The sequence below is a fragment of the Sorex fumeus genome, unplaced genomic scaffold (assembly GCF_029834395.1).
Source record: "Sorex fumeus unplaced genomic scaffold, SorFum_2.1 ptg000037l, whole genome shotgun sequence".
NCBI lineage: Eukaryota > Metazoa > Chordata > Mammalia > Eulipotyphla > Soricidae > Sorex > Sorex fumeus.
Genome location: NW_026606094.1, coordinates 10,254,663 through 10,270,054, shown reverse-complemented (window position 1 = coordinate 10,270,054; position 15,392 = coordinate 10,254,663). Strand labels below are relative to the sequence as shown.

General features: G+C 36.2%; 1 protein-coding gene across 4 annotated transcripts in view; it reads left to right on the top strand.

Annotated features, from left to right (window-relative positions):
* PTPRZ1 (protein tyrosine phosphatase receptor type Z1) overlaps window positions 1–15,392 on the top strand; it is a 188,090-nt gene that overhangs the window by 149,670 nt on the left and 23,028 nt on the right. For all 4 annotated transcript variants that reach the window (XM_056117952.1, XM_056117951.1, XM_056117950.1 and 1 more), the window contains exons 13-15: window positions 1,393–1,537; window positions 11,569–11,660; window positions 15,018–15,103. In XM_056117952.1, coding sequence (XP_055973927.1) covers window positions 1,393–1,537; window positions 11,569–11,660; window positions 15,018–15,103 — 323 coding nt within the window. The remainder of the gene's footprint in view (window positions 1–1,392; window positions 1,538–11,568; window positions 11,661–15,017; window positions 15,104–15,392) is intronic.

Sequence of the window (15,392 nt, the reverse complement as noted above, 5' to 3'; positions counted from 1 at the left end):
AGACCCCTGCTTGCTGGCCATGCACTCAAGCCCTTTGAGCCATCACAATAGCCTTGAATTTTTGTCTAAGTACTTTCTGCACTATTTCTCATTACAGAAGAAAACTGCTCTTTTTAGTATTTACTTTTCTGCAGCTAAGTATATTTATTGAGATATTTACCAATGTGTGTTACTCTGAAATTTATTACTCTTAAGTATTTATAACTAAATATATTTCCTTTGCCTTATGTTGCCTGTAGTATAAAATCAGTGAAGGTGCCATTGTGTAGAAAGAAAAGTATATTCTGATGGGGAACCAAAATTTACTTCTTGCAAGACTTCTGCAGGGAGGTAGGTAAGGGCACTTACTCTGCAGCAGAGTCAGCATATTGCACAGAACAGTTTCAGTGGTTAATTGCCTTGGTTTTCCGCTGCCCACACACACCTCCAAGAAGAGGGCTGTGAACAGCTACTGACAGATGCCACGCAGTTCTGAAATCTCTAATTTGGAAGAAGAGCTCCAGTTGCAAGGATTTTGCAAGTGCTAGAGCAATACTATACACAGTCAGTCACCAGAATAGTTCATTGGACTTTAAAAATTAATACAAGAACAGATAACATTGCAAAAACAAACTATATTTCAATTTTAAGTAGCTTGCTGGATTAAAGCTCTAATACAAAGAGCTATCCTTAGGTTGTCTCTTCATGAAATTATTAATGACTCTTACTAATTTACCCATTTGCAGGGTTTTTGAAAGTTTTTAATGAATTATGGAAAACCTAAACTACAAGTGATGTAATAAGTAATGTAATAAGTAGCATGGTTTTCCCTGGATATCTTATTTTTTAAAATTTGGTCTTAACTTTAATTCCCTGATTACCTTATTTTTAAAAACTGGGTTTTAATTTTTTTCATTGCCCTTTTAAAATTCTATCCTAATTTATTCGTAGGGCTCACATCACCAGTGCTCAGCTCACATAGCTATACATGTTTGAGCTGGTGGTGCTGTACTTGGAAGTACTAGGTAGGGGGTGAACTGGGAAGATGGGGGAAAGTTGTGTAAGAGAGAAGGGTGTGATAATATACCTTGGGTCCAACCCAGGGCCTTTCTCATGCTAGGAATGTTTTCTGTAGCTTAAACTATCTCCCTGGCCCTCTATTCACTTCTTTTTTATGGATGCCTAATTTACATACCAGTGTCTGTTGGGATATTCTAGTTCCTCAGTTCCTATTGATTGTCATACATGCTAAACTGTTTTTACTTAAATTGCCTTATAATTATAGGCATTCTTTTCATCACAGAGTCAAAAGCTTAAAGGTAAGCAGCAATAACAAAAGTTGAAATTAGTTGAAAGATATTAACTTGTTCTTAAGCTTTAAATATTAACTCTCTCAATTTTCTCCAACTACAGAGGCCAGTAATAGTAGCCATGAGTCTCGTATTGGTCTAGCTGAGGGCTTGGAATCCGAGAAGAAGGCAGTTATACCTCTTGTGATCGTGTCAGCCCTGACTTTTATCTGTCTAGTGGTTCTTGTGGGTATTCTCATCTACTGGAGGTAAGTTTAGTGTTTGTTTCAAAAATGTAATTCATAAAGCTCAGATTTTTGTCTCTAATTGAAGGGTCTTTAATGCATCTTTAAAATTCATTTTACTTCTACCATTAAGTGATACAGTTGACTATGAAGTGAACTGCTGAATACAAAATAAACCAATAAAGTATTTTATTATTCTTTTCAGTTCAACAAGATGGAAAATAAAAGAGTTTTTGGCTTGGACTAATATTTTATACAGTTTGACAGGTTTTTACTGTCATATTAATTTAATTAATATTCAAATATCATGAATTTAACAAAAATCTAAACTCAGCTTAAATACTACAGCCCTTGTAATTTCAAGTTTTCCTTCTATGTTTTAATATAGTAAGAAAATGATTTTAATAGTTTAACAGAATTTTCTACAAGATGCACATCAATTGTGTATTAAAAAATTTAAAAAGATAACCCACATGGAATTGGAGCAGTAGCACAGTGGGTCGGGCGTTTGACTTGCAGGCGGTGAACCCAGGTTCGATTCCCAGCATCCCATATGGTCCCCCAAGGATCGCCAGGAGTGATTCCTGAGTGAAGAGCCAGGAGTAACTCCTGTGCACCGCCGGGTGTGACCCAAAAAACAAAAAATAAATAAATAATAATGTAGCACTGTAGCATTGTTCTCCCATTGTTCATCAATTTGTTCGAGCGGGCACCAGTAACATCTCTCAACAAATTGTGAGACTTCTTGTTACTGTTTTTGGCATATCGAGTAGCTTGCCCAGGCTTTGCCGGGTGGGCTAGATACTCTCAGTAGCTTCCCGATCTCTCCACTCTCCGAGAGGGGTGGAGGAATCAAACTCAGATCGGCTGCATGCAAGGCAAACATCCTACCCACTGTGCTACCGCTAATAATAATAATAATGATAAAAAGACAACCCGCACATAAAAATTAAATCAGGCAATTAATATGAATATAATTTTATTAATGAAGTTATTAATAATGAGGTTTTATTAAATAGTATGAAGTTGTATTAAAGTGTACGGTACTTAAAAGTTCATAATTGTGTCAATTGAGGATAAAATACACTTTCAGTTTCATCAGTGAGCTCCTAAAACTTTTAAAGAACATAGAAAATTGCACCACCCTACATAAAAGTCGTTCATTCCATAGCAGTAGAACAGACAACAACAGATAAGGTATCTAGGAACAAAATATAAGCCTGTGTAGCTATTAGGATAGTGTCTGTTAGAAATTAGGGACTATATGATGTATGACAACTAAATTGAGTTGTGGGTCCTACATCATTGAGTACATTGAAACAGGATGAAGCCTAATATATTTATTTTAAAGATGAAAATTCTTTATAAGATCTATAGCTAATAATTTTCTTGTTTAGTAACATCTTTTTGAAGTTTATATCACATGTTATCCCAAAATATAGCCTATCATTTTAACCAAAAATATTTGCTTCTTTTGGACTGGGGTGATAGCTCAAAGGGCTGAAGTGTAAATTTTGCATGCAATAGGCTCCGGTTTAATCTCCAGCACCAAATGGTCCCCCAAGTGCTGTCAGGAATAATACCACAACAGCCTGCCAGGAGTAGCCCCTGAGCACCATACAATATGCCACCCCCCCAAAAAAAAAACTTGTTTTCATTTTTTTGCTTAACTGTTCCCATGTGCTCATTACTGGATTAACTACTCTAGGGAAATATTAAGCATGAAAGAAAGAAGGAACAAGTCATTGCTGACACAAAATTTATATTCATTGAAGAGAAACTATTTCTCATGAAAATTTTGCACAAAGCTGTTTCCCCCCCGAGTGATATTTTTCATTTAATATTACACAAAATATGCACAGAGCAGCTGACATCTACTGCTAAGATGGTCAGAGAACAAGAAGATTCCTAATCAGGCCAGAATGGACAGAGTTAATCCTGTTTACTTCAGCATGAAAGTGGAGCTAAAGGAGGAGGATATTGCAGAAAGGAACATATGGGCTAGGAAAACAAACAAAATGATGCATCTTTGATATTGGGGCACGTGGTCACCTAAGGTAAAATTTTTTATAACCAACTGTACTTCACATTTAGTTTTCTTTTTTGGAAACGTGTGCTCCGTAAACTCGGTTATTTAGGCAGCATGATTTATAAATATGCCCATAATAAAGTATCGGCGGGTAGGGCGTTTGCCTTACAAGCGGCCAACATGGCCGACCCGAGTTCGATTCCTCCGCCCCTCTCGGAGAGCCCGGCAAGCTACCGAGAGTATTCGATATGCCAGACACAGTAACAACAAAGTCTCCAATGGAGACGTTACTGGGCCCGCTCGAGCAAATAAAGTATCAGGCATACAATATTCCAATACCAATTCTGCCACCAGAGTCAACTTTGTTCCCTAGTTTTCTGCCCATCCCCAAGCTTGCCTCCCTAAAAGACACATTTTTCAGTTTTAACTATTGTGGTTTGGGTCCTATGTCTGTAGTATTGATGGCTCTCTGGTTTATAGAATAAATATAGTTTTCCAAGCATAGAGGTCCAATTTTTATTTTATTACCCTACATATTAGGAGTGTTTTGTTCCTAAGATGATGCAAAGACCGTTGCTTTCCTCACTGATGCCAGTGACTCTTCTTACAAAATACTCCATGCTCATTAGAGTAACATGAACATATCATTTATAAACATTTGCTCAAGAATTTGTAATGCCTTTTCCCTAGTCCCTTCTGAGCTTGTTGGTTTAACTTTTTACTAGTTATTGATACCATGTTTGCTCAGATTACTTCTTTACACTTAATAACATTTTTCCAGTCAAACTAATTTTTGAAAGTAATGCCAATTGTGGCTAAGCAATTTTTGAATAAAATGGAGATGCAAGAGGAATAGTACAAGGATGAAGGCAGTTACCCTACACTTGAACAACCCTGCTTCAATCCCCAGCATCACTCTGGTTCCCAAGGTGCTGTCAGAGTAGTGCCCCCAAAATATAAAAATTCAGTGAAAAAAAGGACAAAACTTTACTTCAACGTAAACAATGTGGTAGAACAATTAATATTTCAGATAGTGTGGTGTTGAAATTTTGTGCATTAGATACCATTAACAATATCGTTAAGCCACAGAATCGCAATTAAAAATAATTTTAAAATATGTCAGATGGTTTGTAGTCAGAAGAGTGAAATAATTAGTCTTTTATTCTGTTACATACATTTTAAAATTTATTCAACAAATTTAAAAAGCAACAGTTTAGTGACTTGATATTCCATGGAAAAAATTATAATCTGAAATGGTTTTCGTATTATTAATAGTGGGTCAACCATATGTAATATGCTAATAAAAAGGATTTAAAAATAATAATGTGACATTCACCAGTTTGATTTCTATTTTTCTTCATGAGTAGCACTTGATGTACCAGGAAAACCAAGTGCTGTGTATGACATTTGAGTACTCTGATAGTCTTAAATACATATCTTTCCATTTTTCCTATCAACTGTTCTGATAAAATTTTTACACTTTTTTTATGTGTCTATTTTAAAATTTAACTTATCTGACTTCACGTATACACATGAGGTTAATTTACTTCAAAATGTAATGTTTTAGATGAGTAATACGCTAAAAGTTTTATATTCTGAGCCACAAAATTAAGTGTCAGTGCTTTCTTCAAAGTTTGTGTGATTTATTCAATTCCAGCTTTGCCACATCTGTAAATAACATGTAGTCAAAAATAGAAACATATTAACATTCCTTTCCAGAAACTTCAGCCTATGGAAATGTCTGAATAATCTAATGGCCTACTATTTAGAGCTTTAATAATGATATGGTCCTTATGAATTTTTCTAAGTTTATATATTAAACATGTTTATCCCAATTTGGGTGGAAGGAGAAAATATGTTCTCAAAATGGTATAATAAATCCTCTTTTGGTGGGGTAAGGTGATTCCAATTTACCAAAGTTAATGTATTTCCTTTATTTTGTACAAAACCTGAGAAAAATCATGTTAGCAGAAAGACTGAACAAATGTTAAAATTTGAGTCCCTTCTCCAGTACTGATTGACATTAGCTCAATGATCTTAGGCACGTCGCCTGCATAAAAATGAGTTCCTTCTTTCTTCCGTTAAGGGAGAGGGTTCATATATAATCTTTATCATTAAAATAAAACCCTCTTCATCTTGTGTTGTTGTGTGTGCGAAGAATGCTATATGATGAATATTGCTTCATATGTGTATGAGGATGTAAAAATGGAATTAATTACATATTTCTAGCTTTTAATTCTAAATACTTACTTGATGAGAAAGTGTAAATTAAATAATCAGATTAACATTGATTGATAGGACCTATGTCTTCAAGTTTAAAACAGTCATCACTTTTTTCTTCATGGCTGAGTGATAATTAGCAGGAGACATAGTTATCAACACTTAGCACATAAGCATGCAGACACTCACTGCTTATACAGAACAGATGGACTATGGATATTGAATCTTGTCATACGTTAAATAATATGCCTGGAAATTATTTTCCAGATGTTTTAAGGTAAATTTACATGAGCCAAATCATAAGTTTCTAAGATGAAAAATTTTGTTCAGTAAGGAAGATTTCCAAAATGTTCTTTTTAAAGAAGACAACAGGTAAATTGTTGAGTGCTTGTTTCAAAGTTACAAACTAAATTATACCAAAGGTCTATACAACAAAACAGTGATCCATCAAGACCAATGGAGAACTTTCTACAAACCGGTTGTTTGAGCTTGGGATATAGGAGTGGGAGTGCTGAAAAAAAAAAATAATTCTCTTTATCTTAAATTCAAAGGCCCTCCCGTTGATCATTGATTTGCTTGAGCGGGCCCAGTAACGTCTCCATTGGAGACTTTGTTGTTACTGTGTCTGGCATATCGAATACGTCACGGGGAGTTTGCCAGGCTCTGCCGTGCGGGCGAGATACTCTAGGTAGCTTGCCGGGCTCTCAGAGAGGGGCGGAGGAATCGAACTCGGGTCGGCCAAGTTGGCTGCGTGCAAGGCAGATTGTAAGTCATTGATGTTAGTTGCCAACTTAGAATAAAGGTCTTTTACTATGCTGCTGCCTTTGAACAGCAGAGTCTCACTTCCAGAAAGACTGTATTATAAAACACCCTTGAGGTGAACTTCACCAAAATTTATGCTCTGCTTACAAGCTGTGTATATATTGCCCTGTATGATTTTTTTATGTATTTGTGCAAGGAGGTAGCAATATTGTATGACTTATGTTCTGAAACCAAAGAGTGACCAATTAGACACCTGAAAGGAATTAGTTCAAGGAGCTAGAGTGATAGTACAGCAGATAGGACTTGCATGCAATCAACCAGGTTTCTAGCCCCAGCATCCCATGTGGTCCCTGGAGCCTACCAGGAGTAATTCTTGGGCAAAAAGCCAGAAGTGATCCCAGAGAATTACCAGGTATGGTCCAAAATGCAAGAAAAAATAAGAGAACGTGTAACTAAGTTATGATAGCTATGGTTTATTTGTTCTTAAAAATCCATCTTGACATTCAGCCCTTAGCACAAGTGATCTTCCTGATCACTGCAGTGATAGTAAAACTTGGGTTTACATAAAGCAAAAGTAGTGCCGTTTTAGAAAAAGATATCTGAGACTATAAACACAAAGCAAATATATGGCAAAATAATTTCCTATAACAACTAATAAAGATATTTAAAATAGCATAGAACAATTTCCATGACCTGAAGACCACTCTAGGTATCTTTCATTTTTTGGCAGTGAGTGGGGATTACTAGGGGATACTGGGCTACACTAGCAGTGCTCAGGGCTTACTCTTGGCTTCATGCTCTTGGGTTACACATGAGTGCCAATATTGAACTAGAGTCAGCTTCATGTTGGGTATGCACCCTAACCCCAGTACATTTCCAGTCCCTAGTTTAATCTCTATCTATCTCTATCTCTATCTCTCTTTTAAATGGTACTCAGGGATTACTCCTGACTCTGTGCTCTAGGATCACTCCTAGGGGGAGTTGGGGAATCATAGGGGTGACAGGGATCATCAAATTCAAGTTGGCTGCTTGCCAGGCAAGCAGACTACCACTGTGCTATCACTCTAGCCTCTCAAAACAATCTTTATAAAGGTGAATGTGAATGAAAGTTTGTGTCGTGCAAATAAAAAATAGAGAAAGTGGAGCCCTGCAGTCTGGTTAGGAAATGACAGGCTCTGTCACAGTTAGGGCACTGCAGAGCTGTCTGTAAGAAGGACAGTGTTTACCTGGCATGTTAGTCCATGGGTATTGGATCAGAAATCCTTTATTTAAAAGAGGAGAAATACTGAATCCAGATAGAAAAAGATAGTTCCAAGGATTAAGGAGAAAAGCCAAAAGAGAGTGGAGATCACAGATAGAGTTTAATAATTAAATGATAGTGGGCACCAAAATATTAAAATTTGTCAATAACAACTCTAACCAATAGATCACAACAGTGGGATAGCTTTTGTTTCACTACAAGAAAGATATCAACAGTAGGGGAAAAAAGGAGTGAAGAAAATGCTTCCTCTCTGAGCACTGTTGAGAAATATTTAAAAGGAACAGTTTGAGTTGGCATTAGAAGGAATCTAAAGAGGACAGGTCAAAAAAAAATGAAGAGGACAGGTCTGGAAGGTAGAGGAAGGGTAGAGAAAGGCATAGAATGTATAAGCCATGAGTTTAGTCTCTGGCATTTTATCGCCCCCCAAGCACCATTGGGTGTGGCCCCCCAAAAATATAATAAAATATAATTCATAATGAGTATTTTCAATGAAGGTATTTAATGAGGGCTTTGTGTTAAATCTTAGAGATGCTGTGAAATCCTTGCAACAGCTATGTTCCTTTAAGGCATTTTACATCTCTAAGACTAATTGAAAAACAAAGGAAAACCATTTGGGGGGCATGTGCAACTATATTCATGTGTAATTAAAATCAAAGGCATTTTAGTTCCATGGCCTTTTTAATCAAATATCAAAACTGGTGTTTCTCCATCAGCGTATTGACTGCATCAGTGGTGCAGAGATAAGCTGAACTTTGTTATTTGTGTTCCAATCTGCTTTCCTGTGTTCAGTAGGATACTTTCTTTATCATGAACTTGTAACCCTTCCTCTACCCATTTCTCATTGGTCTGCCTTTTCCTCCCAGTTTTCAAACTCTGATCCTAGCTATGGTCCTCTGATTCTTGATTCTCTAGTCCCTCATCTCCCTTTTTGTTCTCTCTTTGAAGACTCTCCTCTTCCTCTTTTTAAAAATTTATTTACCATTTGTTTACATTAGGGCTGGAGCGATAGCACAGCAGTAGGGCATTTGCGTTGCACACAGCCAGCCCTCTTGGAGAGCCGGGCAAGCTACCGAGAGTATCTTGCCCACAGGGCAAAGCCTGGAAAGCTACCCGTGATGTGTTCAGTATGCCAAACACAGTAACAGCAAGTCTCACGATGGAGACGTTACTGGGCCAGCTCAAGCAAATCAATGAATAATGGAAGGACAGTGTTTGTGTTTTTGTTTGTTTGTTTACATTATAGAATTTCAGGGTATAGATTAATAGGCCACTGCCAAATTACTGGTGTTATACACAACCAAAAAAACACCTTCCACCCACCACCCATGAATTCCTCCTATGAACTCATTTTTCCTCCAGTAATCACTGAGGAGTTAGCTATATTTTTTCCTCTTTGCCAGTTCACTTCACTGTCCTCCCATTGTTCATCGATTTGCTCGAGTGGGCCCAGTAACGTCTCCATTGGAGACTTTGTTGTTACTGTGTTTGGCATATCGAATACGTCACGGGTAACTTGCCAGGCTCTGCCGTGCGGGCAAGATACTCTCGGTAGCTTGCCAGGCTCTCCAAGAGGGGCGGAGGAATCGAACTCAGGTTGGCCATGTTGGCTGCGTGCAAGGCAAACGCCCTGCTGCTGTGCTATCGCTCCAGCTGAGGTGGCCGAGTGGTTAAGGCCAGTTCACTTACTTTAGCTATTTATATTCTGTGAAACATTTCAGTAATTTCCCTTCTCTCCCTTACTTCTTTTACTTAGCATGGTCACCTCATAAAAGCATTCTTAAGTTCTCTCTATTATGTCATAGAGGTTTGATTATTAAAGTCTGGGCAGCCTCATTGCAGAGGGCTTGATTTTGGAAGTCACACTTTGCTTTTGAATTTTATGTGTCCTTGAAATTAAGCTTATAACTAGACAAAATTATTTTAGACCAGTAATTGCAGAGAAATCATAAGACACAATGTAGGGGGTGGATACCTACAATATGATGAACACTTCTTAGCCCTGAGGACTAACACATCACCCATGAAGATCAACTTGCCTGACTTTGTGGGACTTTCACAAAGAGAAACCAGCCCAACACATGTAAGAAAGACAAATACATTAAGATATTTCAGAAAGAGTTCAGTGCTACAGAACACACATAAGAACAAATAAATGTAAAATTGAGGAGCGGGGATGTGTTTTAGCATTTGTCTGGGAAACTGACCCATAGACAGTGACATTGGCCCAATGTGAAGAATAATGAGATGGAGAGAAATGAACACGGAAATGGGAACAATCAAGATTCTGAGTTTCTTTGAAAGAGAAAGATATGACCAGTATGGGACTAGTCTTGAAAGTAAGGAAAGACATTGTGGAAGATGAGGCAGTTGAAATAGATGGGGAAATAGGTCGTGGGCATTTCTGTAGCCCTTGCTGAAATCATTGAGTGTATTTCCAAAAGTAATCAATCAAAAACTTTGCACAGAAAACTGATTACTAAAAAATTTCTACCTTCTAGATGCATGATGCAGGAACAAACACTATGGATATTCTTCCCCCCTTACCCCCACACCACCCAAGCAATGCTTAAGAAGGCCCAGAAATCCTATGCAGCTCTAGTTAGCCAACCATGCCAAATGCTTCAGTGCCTGGTCATGGCAGTGCAGTGATGCTTAGATACAGCAGCACTGGGACTGCTGGGGAGCACTTTCAGTGATGCTCAGGGGCTATTCAGTGCCAAGGATCAAATTCGGAGTCTTGGGTGGAAGCATGTGCTCTAGCCCTTTGAAGAGTTTCTCCAACCCCAAGAATCATTTTCATATTAAAAGTGCACTAGGATAAATGTCTCATAGCTTGAATCTTTTAAATGAAGAACAAGAGTGGTATTTTCATTCAAACAGATATTTCTATAACTGAACCATTAAGGAGTAAAATTCCCAATAAATTAAGTGACCTGCATCAAAACGTGTCATTAGCAGTTCTAATTATCTAAATTTTTGTAATTAAGGATGGTTTCATTAGTTTAGCAGCAGTTGGTTTTTTGCTCTTCTCAATAGTTTGTAGTGTGCTCTCACCAGATGTTACTCTTACTATCTGAATGAAAATAAATTCAGGTGACATTATAGGTCATAGTTGTCATTGATTCCAAATCTATTTATTCTCAAACCCCTCATCAACAAAGCTAGCATCTGTTGGGAAGAAAATCACCCCAGTTTTTAGTGGTACATGTTATTTCCTCACTCAAGTTCTGTCACTGCTGTATTACGCTGTAAGTATAGAATTGTTTTCTTTTATTTTTCCATTAAAATGTTACCACTTAGGAATTTAATTTCTGTGTGGTTATAACCTCATACCTTTGACTAATAATAGTAGAACGTACCCAGACAGCATGGCCATTTCAATATTGGATTACAGATCATTTTAGAGGTGCTTAGTTTTTCACTCTGGTCCTGTCCAAGGTGTCTGGACCTATTGGTAGACTGCATCCATGAAAAAGTAACTTGGTATTGTGGTGTTCTATCTCAGCCAATTACTAATTGGTACTAACTACAACTTCAGATGCTATATTTACTTTCTCCATCTCTCATATGTTCTTCTTGTGTATCTGGGACAGGTAAAACTGATAAAATTAGAAGCCTTGCAAAAAAAAATGAAGTTCTTAATATTTTGTGCTTTGTAAGATAGGTATGGATTTCCAAGTATGTTTCATTTCTTGATATTTCAGTCATCATTTTGAAGCAGCTCAGAAGTTGTCTTGCTATCCATAGCAGCCAGTAGTATAAATTGCTTTATTTTCCTTCCAGGAAATGCTTCCAGACTGCACACTTTTATTTAGAAGACAGTACATCTCCTCGAGTAATATCCACACCTCCAACACCTATATTTCCAATTTCAGGTAATAGCTTAAAGTGTGACCATGAGTAGTAGCTGACTGACAGAGAACAAAAAACATGATACTGGAAGTTTTTCTTATCAGAGCATTGTGTAAAAGTTATAATATAGATTAGTAAATATGCATGTTATTCAAAATATTTGTTACATCATCTATCAGGATCCTATGTTTATTCTTTGTATTATGTTTAAATGTTCTCAGTCTTAAAGATGATACGACATAATAATTTTTAATCATGAAGTAAAGTAAAAATAATGGCTGGAGCGATAGCACAGCAGTAAGGCATTTGCCTTGCATGCGTCCGACCAGCCGACCTGAGTTCAATTCCTCTGCCCCTCTTGGAGAACCTGGCAAGCTACCGAGAGTATCTCACCTGGCAAAGCCTGGCAAGCGACCCGTGACATATTCATATGCCAAACACAGTAACAAGAAGTCTCACGATGGAGACGTTAGTAGGCCCTCTCCGTATTCATATGCCAAACACAGTAACAAGAAGTCTCACTATGGAGACGTGACTGGGCTACTCGAGCAAACCAATGAACAACGGGAGGATAGTGCTACAGTGCTAGTGCTAGCTGCTATAGTGCAGTAAAGTAATATAAGCACCGTAGCTATAAAGCATTAGTTATCGTTCATGAATTTCAGTTCATTTCCATATTCCTTTCTATGTACTTTCAGTGAAAATTTGGATAACGGAAAACTAAATCTATGTGCTAAGTGTAGATAGGAGAAAATAAAAACACACAAAAAATTTAGGTCCTTGACAGTCATCTGAATCAATGTTTTCTTACCTATTTTTGAAGGGGAAACATCTCTAAAATTATGGGGGTAGAAGTAAAACATGAGCCTAAAGATTAGCTGAAAAGACTCCACATCAAAATGTTAAAAAATTTGCATGGAACTAGATGGTATTGTGTTAAGCAAAATAAGTCAGAGGGAAAAAGAATAATGCCAGATGATCTCACTAGTGTCGTATATAAACAAGGCAAGGGAATGGACAATATCCAGTGAAAACAAGCCCTTGGACTCTGACATCAGAACAGAGGTGACCAAGTTCAAAATTACTACGTGAAAGAGAGGGAGGAGAATGATGGGGGAAGGGTTGGGAAAGACTGAAGTTGACACAAATCGTAGTCTTTGGGTGGTTGTTGGCACTTTGGTGGTGATGAAAATATGGTGACTTTATACATTAGCACCAATGTAACTGCTACCTCAATAATAATTTTTAAAAATTTTAATGTGGAACAATTGAAGACCTGAGAAGACAATAAAATTTTAACAGAACTTACCTAGTTAACAACATTCAAAAGTTTTCAGGGTCATTGTGATAAAAACATTCTTTGGCCCTAGGGTTCACATTGTAACCAAGATAACAATTATTACTTTTGAACATTTCATATTAAAAACTTAGAACAATAAAGGAACTACCTAGGAAATTGTGAGCTACAAGTTTGCTAGAGAAAAAAGAGAAAGATATGGGAATTCACCGAAACGTAGAAAACAAAAGGAAAAATTCATCTCTGTATTTTAAAATTGTCTGATATCCCATATATTATTTCTGAGGGCCCAAATTTTACATGCTATCAACATGAAATCTCAGGGGGGGAAAGATGGGTATGTTCTTTATAATTAGAATTTTTTTTGTTTTTTTCTCTATCAACTCTATGTCCTTTACCACCACTGTTTTATTTATTTTTATTATTTGTTTGAAAATTCTGTACATATTAGCACAACATAATTTCTCATTTCATACTTAAAAATTTGAGACTGATGGTAATCTGTTGCATTATTATTCCCCACACTTTCTAACATACTTTTACATCCTGTCAACATGGATAGGCAAGTTAGTCATAGTATTATCCAAATCCAAACATAGTTTATTACTAATGATAACTAAAATAATATGTAATCAAAATCTTGTTCAGAAAATTCAAAATAGCTTGTTTTCACTTCTCAGAAGAGGAATCATCAAAGTTGTTTATTCATTCACTTGTTTGACTCTCAACGATGAACTCTAGCTCACTTAAATGTTCACATTTCCATGGAAGGTCAGAAAATGGAAAGACAAGTGAATATCATCATAGTCTCATCAGTTCATAAATTACCAAATACCATTCTTTAAATAAAAAAATTGTTAGTTTACTAGTGAGAAAAGATTAGTTGCTCAGGACAGTATCGATGGGTTTGAAGGACATTTCTAGAACTAATGATTAAGATGTGACAAATTATTTCTGTTTTCTTATCTAATTATAAAAGCTTCTTCAAGGCAAGATTCTTCTAAAGGTGTGAAGATAGAATTACACCTTTGTCTAGTGCTTATTCAGCCTTACAGGCTAATTCAATTTTAGTATTCAGGTACACTCATCTAAGAGAGAGAACAGATGGATTCTGATTTTTTTCTAAATCAGCTAATGCTTGGTAACTGAAGCTTTAAAATATTAAATGGCCTAGATGTTGAACATCTGTTGATGTAAATAACTTGTTTCTAGTGAAATGTGTTTGATGTTTCCTTGTCAGAGAAATCACTTGTGAAATTGCATACTGTGAACTAGTAATATGTTTAATCTAAGAAAGATTTTTTTTTCAGGGAAAGGTGAAGGGGAAAGAATAGTTAAAATAATTTGGCCCCTTCACGATTAATTAACAGTTCCAATGACTTTGTTTACATAGCATATCTTCGAGTTAGAATTCTTAAAATTTTATAAATTAGAAGTTCTAAAGGTTTTCAACATTGTCTTTAATGATTATTCTACATCTAAATGTTTTCTATTTTTTTATGGCAAAGAAAAAATGTTTTCAAATCTGACTATTTGTAAGGCAGACTTCAGTTTCAAAAACTGAACTAGCGGACTATCAAATATGGCCCCTATACAATTGGAAATATACTAGTTCAGCATTTTCCCCCCAGAATTTATATGCAGCTGCCAATCATGTTAATGAAAGTTATCTAGACAGACCTGTTCAAGGATGGGACATAGCTCAGCACATGCCTTGAATGTGTGAGACCCTGGGTTTGATCCTCCTGGCACCACAAGAAAAGGAAGAGATACAGTCCATTGATAAGTGAGATCTTGGTGGTATTTATGAATTAACATTGAAATTTAATTTTCTCTTTAGAGTCTAAAAGGAAGGCTGCTGATCAAAATAGATTTCTCTATGCAGGGTTATTATTACTAGTAAATATTGAGAAATTAATAGTTGTTAATTGTTTTATTGAGTAGCTGACAGTCTGTAGAAATTATAGGAATAATTGTAACTTTGAGATTATTTAGAAGCATCTTATAAATATTTAAAAGTGATAGCATATTTATTTTGTTGAATTGTCCTTTCCAACCTAGTTTTTTTTTTTAATTCACTTAGATGATGTTGGAGCAATTCCAATAAAGCACTTTCCAAAGCATGTTGCAGATTTACATGCAAGTAGTGGGTTTACTGAAGAATTTGAGGTATGATATTAAGATATTTAATTATAGACTATAGAATGTAATTTTTAAAATTCAGCAGTAGATTATTTCCTGACATAGTCATTGAAATCATTTTCACGTCTAGCCAGAATATTAGATCCATAATCATTTATGTGTTTAGAAAATATGTTATGTTTATCATATAATTTAGAAAATTGGTTTTTCACTATAAATGCCAGATTGTACTAATGGGGAAATTAAAAAAGTGTTATTCTCTCCAAATATATGGATCCCAGAATTTTGAAAAAGAAATTTGAATTAGTAATCCTGC